The sequence below is a fragment of the Bison bison genome, unplaced genomic scaffold (genome assembly GCF_000754665.1).
Source record: "Bison bison bison isolate TAMUID 2011002044 unplaced genomic scaffold, Bison_UMD1.0 scf7180017864383, whole genome shotgun sequence".
Classification (NCBI taxonomy): domain Eukaryota; kingdom Metazoa; phylum Chordata; class Mammalia; order Artiodactyla; family Bovidae; genus Bison; species Bison bison.
The window spans coordinates 3358325-3364128 of NW_011494955.1; the positions used below are offsets into that span (position 1 = coordinate 3358325).

At 56.7% G+C, this 5804-nt stretch overlaps 1 protein-coding gene across 1 annotated transcript in view; it reads right to left on the minus strand.

Moving 5' to 3' along the window:
• Nucleotides 1–5804, minus strand: part of LOC105001695 (formin-like protein 3) — a 24018-nt gene that overhangs the window by 127 nt on the left and 18087 nt on the right. The window contains exons 10-19 of the mRNA XM_010858071.1: nt 5274–5348; nt 4450–4560; nt 3997–4146; nt 3453–3554; nt 2278–2557; nt 1784–1852; nt 1570–1694; nt 1173–1375; nt 153–387; nt 4–12 (exon numbers count right to left, since the gene is read on the minus strand). Of these exons, the coding sequence (XP_010856373.1) occupies nt 4–12; nt 153–387; nt 1173–1375; nt 1570–1694; nt 1784–1852; nt 2278–2557; nt 3453–3554; nt 3997–4146; nt 4450–4560; nt 5274–5348 (1359 nt within the window). The remainder of the gene's footprint in view (nt 1–3; nt 13–152; nt 388–1172; nt 1376–1569; nt 1695–1783; nt 1853–2277; nt 2558–3452; nt 3555–3996; nt 4147–4449; nt 4561–5273; nt 5349–5804) is intronic.

Consider the following 5804-nt stretch of genomic DNA (forward strand, 5'->3'; position numbering starts at 1 on the left):
AGCGTTGAGTTGCTGGAAGGCAAGAGGAAGAACTAAGTAACCCCACGCCAGGGCAGGATGATGTCAGAGCAGGGCCAGCAGGGAAGGGGGCCAGCAGGTCAGGAGTTGGGCGGGGGCACTGCAGACCACCAGGATTCGGGGGAGAGCCGTACCGGCGTGAGCATCTGCAGGTTGTCCTGGAAGTTGCCCAGGAAGGCCATGCCAGCCATTCGCTGGGTCAGCCGCTCCACCTTGCTGAACAGCAGCATGAAGCGGTCCTCAGCCGTCAGCTCCTCCAGCGGCTGCCTCTCCCGCTCGTACTGCCGCAGCAGCTTCACCTCCGCCTCCGTGGGCAGGAAGCGCATCAGGCACTCCACGAAGTCAACGGGCAGTGTCTGGAGGTCAAACCTGTGTAGGAGGGAGGAACCACCTTGGGTCTTGCCTTTGCCCACAGTATCTGTCATCCCTTCATTATCCAGTTCCTGCAAGGAGGGAGGGCAGGGTCTTGAGCAGCACACAGCCAGAGGCAGAGGACTCACTGCCTCACCTCCAGTAACTCCAGTACTGATGTTACTCAGCACCAGGAAAAGTCCTAGAGGCACAGTCCATTCTTGTTTAAGAACTCTTCAGTATCTTCCCTCTGCAGCTAAGAAGTTTTAACTCCCAGATGTGGCTTAGGAGGCCCAGCCTGCAAGACTTCTGCTCACCTCTCTGCTCTGTCTCTTTGGCTCCCCTCCTTACACTAAAGCCAGAGTCAATTTTCAGTATCCAGGGCACCATGCCTCTCCCTCTAGGCCCCAACCTGCACTTTATATACACATACATCCTTCAGGTCGCAAGTGAGACATCGCCTCCTCTAGGAAGCCTTCCCTGATCACCAAGCTCGGCTACCTGGCCCTCGCTGTTCTCCCAAAGCCTCCTGTACCTCCATCATCTTGGTGGTTACCACCCAGTGTTACTGGACTGTTCCCACTAGACTGGGAGCTCCCTGAGGGAAGGTCTGGGCTGACTACCCTGCACCTCATACAGTGTCTGGCACACAGCACAGATGCAGTAAGTTCTGGCCAAGCCACTGGATGACTGAGGGAGTTCTGTCGATACCCTGGAATCCAGGGAAGGCTGGGGTCCCAGGTGGAGATCCTAAGTGGGTTACCAACAGCTGGGGGCCAGGGAAAGTTCAGTGGGAGCCTCACGTGTGGATGGCCCTGCAGATCTCCTCAGCTGAGCGGCCAGCCTTGCGTAGGGTGATGGCCAGGTTCTTGGCACGATTGGCTTCCAACAGGGTCACCTTGCTGGCAGCCTTTTGTGCTGTCTTGTTCTTGGAGCAGATGAGATCGAGGGCAGGGCCCTGGGCTTTTGTCTTGAACAGTTCTTCAAACTTGTCCAGGTCCAGGTCCTGGCAGGAGTCACAAGAGGGCAAGTGCTGTGGTCTCACCCTCGGGAGGGCCCCTGGCAGCACACCAGCACCGGCTCAGCTCTGGTGCCCCAAGGCTGAGCCCGGGGGCTCCTCCAAGGCCAGGAGATCTAGCCTGAAGGATACCCTAACCCCTAACCCCCAGCCCCATCCCTCAGGGCCCCAGGCCCTGCTACCTCCAAGATTTTCTCATCATCAAGTTCGCTGAAGACAGTGCCACTGATCTGGTTGGGTTTTAGGGCTGTCCAGTTGAAGACGGGCAGCCGGAACTTGGTCTTGATAGGTTTCTTAATGCGAATGGCTAATTTAGAAGGAGGAGCAGTGAGACAGGAGCCAAGAACACACTCCCTCGGTCCCACTAGCTCTGCCCAGAGCTCTCAGGACACTCACCTGACAGCCCTACTGTCAACACCACAGAGGGGGCAGCGCCAGGGAGCGGCGGGGCCGGGGGACACTTGTCTGGGGGAGAAGAAATGGCACAGTGACTCAAGGGCCAAGAGACCCCTCTGCTCGCCTACCTGTCCTTAAAGACTTTCAGGAGAGCAGGCTGCATGAACTCCCTGCCCAAGCGGCTCCCAGGGGTTCTGACTCCGACTCCCAGGGGTCCCAGGGGTGGTGGTGCTGGTCTCTGACCCACTCTTTCCTGCTTTAGTCTAAGCCCTCTCCTTGAATGTCTTCAGAGGAATCAGAAGCAGCATCTTTATGCTCCTTAAAACAGATCCACACCTGCTCTTAGAATCCCTTCCCTAGTAACCTGAGCATCCCTCAGATCCCAACCCTCCCCCAGCCCCTCCCATCTGACTTTACATCCTTCGAGCACATCCCCTGTGACCTCACAATAAGGCTGCACCTCTTGGCTTTTACCAGGTAAAGGTTCTGCTTACCCGGTAACGGGGGAGGAGGCGGGGGCAAGGGAGGAGCTGGCGGTGGAGGCAGGGGCAGGGCCTCCTCAGCAGGGGGGGCCAGAGTGAGGAGGTCCAGGTCGGAGTGGGGCATGCCCTCATTCAGCTCCGCAGAGCCCACCCGGGCCAGAGCCTCGCTGCCCATGGACTCCAGGCCCCGGGCACTGGGCTCCAAGTGGCACCGGCGCTGGAAGGCCTCCTCTTTCTCTTTAATGAGCCGCCGCAGGGTGTGTACCTGGTGGCTTGTGTTCTCGTAAGTCTCCTGTTGGGCAGAGGGCACCATCAGGAAAAGAGCACCTGAAGGCCTCTGGGAGGGAGGCTTCCTACACCGGGGTCTCCAGGAGAGTGTTCAGAGGCAAAGAGCAGCAGAAACCCAGGTGGGGACTGGGGGAAGCTAGGATGCAAAGTAACAAGAGGTGAATGGAAGCATCGACCACCTGGCCGGCACCTGGCAGTGCTCCAGTCCAGTTTCACTGGTCCCTCAAGACTTGGGTGGAAGTTGCCTTGTAGATGCTCCCTCAACCACCAGCAGCCTGCTATGGCTGCTCTCAGCCCTTGGTGCCTCAGGCCTGCTCTCGTTCCATCTGGTTTGTACAACTGCTCAGCTGGAAGCCCCCTATGGACGAGGCCCTGCCTTAGCCACCTCTGTGTCCTCCATACTCCTGACAGAGCACTTCAGACTCTTAGCAGGGGCTTGGCGGATGTGTGCTGGGCTCAACAGAGCTGGCATAACTGTATTCCTGTGGGAGAACAGGTAGGTTGGGGCATGATTTTGCAACTACATAAAGTTCAATGAGGGACAGAGAAGACACTGAAATATGAGGAGGCCTTGCCCTCCAGTATGGGATGCCTGGTAGAAACCCTAACAAACAGCCCCAAGGAGCTGGGCTGGGAAAGCAGTGGAGGTGCAGGCAAGGGAGAAGCGGGGGATGGGCTGGAGGAGAAGGCGGGAACTCGAGGGGTCTCCACCCTCTGTGTGTGCATCTGGCCCACTCTGGCTCCAGCTTCCCTCTCCAGCTAGATCCTGGGGTGAAATCATCAGTGTTCCAAGGGTGAATCAAGATCTGGATTCTTGAGGACTTGACATGACTCAGGGATGGAAAGCAAGTTTCCCTGGCCCCAGCGCCCAGGGGCGCCTTCCCCAGGTAACTTCGTACCTTGACGCTCTCGAGTTCCTTCTCCCGCTGCAGCAGTTGCTTCTCTAGCTCCGCCACACGCATCATGTTTTCATTCTCTAGGTCCAGAAGCTTCTCTGTGAGCTGCAGGATGAGAAGGGCAGGTCTGGGGGCCAGTCCTAAAGCCTGGCCACTCAGCGGAGCCTAAGTCCGAGTGACCAACCTGGGCCCGACCCCTCCACCCAGGGCTCCAAAGGCAGCTTGGCCCAGTGGCTTCCCTACGGACTCCTGTGGGCCTGGGGTCTGAGGCTGCGGGAAACAGTACCAGGCAAATGGCTACACCCAATTCTCTGGAGCCCAAGGCCACCTCACATCCAGGCCAGAGGTCACCAGTGGTGTGTTCACTCCACTGCGGACGGCCCCATGCCTCAGCCGAACCATGCGCCGGAGAGCCCTGCTGGGTTCTGAGGCTTCCCGGGGGCTCAGTCAGGAGCTAAGTAGGTTGGCTCGGGATTCCTGGACTCACATGTCCCCATTCCCTCCCCACCCTCAACAGCGGTCCTGGCAGCAATGGAGGGCCACGTACATGTGACACATGCTCCTCCAGCTCTTCCACCTTCTCCAGGGCCACATTCTTGGTCTCAGCATCCTCCAACAAACCCCCCACATCGAACACGTTGTCCAGGTACGCCTGGATCTGCACCTGCAGCTTCTCGCTCTCTGTGTGCCGTGACTTCTAGGGAAGAGCAGACAGAGTAGTAGTGGGGGGAGCCTCCTCATTCCCTCCAAGATCCCTTCCTAGAGCTAGGGCCCGGGGAGTTCCTCCTGCAGCAGTGTCCGATTCTTGGCCCTGGAGCTGACTGATTGAGCCCTCTGCGGGAAGGCCTGAATCCCAGGCCACAGAAGACAGGTGGGGTGCCAGGAGCATCCATGACTAGGCTCTTAGAAAAGAAACACCCACTGTGATACAGCTAAGCTGGTCCTCTGTCCTGAACTGTCCTGAAGCGCCTCCCACTGTGAGGACTCCGGCCCAGCTCACCTGCAGGAACTCCTCCAGCCCCAGCTTTGTGAACTCATACTGCAAGTGGACCCGGAAGTTCATGTCTTCCACTGAGTGCACCACGATGTTGATAAACTGCATGCAGGCCACCTGGGGGAGGAGCAGCCCGGAGGGTCAGAGAGCTGAGACAGAGATGGTAGGTGGCTGGCAGAACCAGCATCATCAGGGGATAATCAAAAGGAGTGAGTAAATCGGGAAGGCTTTGGGGAACAATAGCAAAATAAGAGTATTTTCATTTAAGTCAAACAATATTCAGTGTATGAAGACAAACTATAAGAGAAATGAGTATAAATGAAGATTCGTGCTCTGATTTCCTTTGCACATCAGCAGGTTTTTTTTTTTAACTTACTTCTATTTTTATTTTTTGGCCACATCACCTGGCATGTGGGATCTTAGTTCCCCGATCAAACCTGTGCCCCCTGCAGTGGAAGTGCAGAATCTTAACCACTGGATCACCAGGGAAGTCCCTCAGCAGGTATTTCTTGAGACCACCCTACTAGCTGAACACCTTCGACTGAAGAGAAGTGAAGCCAGAGGAAAAGCTGGGGGAAAGGAAAGCCGCTCAGGAAGGATCCAAATCAGGGACCGTAAGGCCAAAAAAAGGAGGAAAGGAACCAGACCCAAGACAGAAAAATGACCTCGTCCTGGAGTTTCCTCTGGGGTGAGTGGACAAGCAGCAGTTACTGAGTAGAGAACCACTTGCGGTTCTACACAGACTACCAAAGCACACTGTCGGCCTGGCCCAGCTCTCAAGGGTTAGGTGGCCCTGCTGGGCAAGCACCTGACCCAGCCCAGCTCCTCACCATGAAGTCGATGTTGCTGTCCTCATTCCGGAAATACTCCATCAGCTTCTCAAAGCGGTGCAGCTCCTTGCACACCTGAACAAACAGACTTTCTCAGTGACAGGATATGTCCCCTGCAGAACCCTAGCACCCCCCGAGCCCTGGTTCTTAGGAACATTCGGCAAAGGGACTGGTTCTGACCAAGTGTAACCACAACTCTCTATGTAACTGGCCACTTGGGACATGACATAAGAAAGCCTGGGACCTGACATTTGCTCTGGGCTTCAGAAGGGGCTCAGTAAAGGTGTGACCTTAGTCTGGGCTCTAGGTGCCTCTGGGGGTAGGCCAAGAAGAAACAAGGGGTCTGGGGTACTGAGTTATTGAAAGGAGTGGGGTGGAAGACAGGTGGAAGCCAAGGCTGAGGCAGAACGCTGAGGTCCTAGCAGGGATGCAGGAGACAGGCTGGGGCACAGGAAAGCCCCAGAGCTGAGAGGGGTCCAGAGACTCCGCTGAGCCTCTGGCTTCAAGGAGGAAGAGCCACTTCCTGGCTTG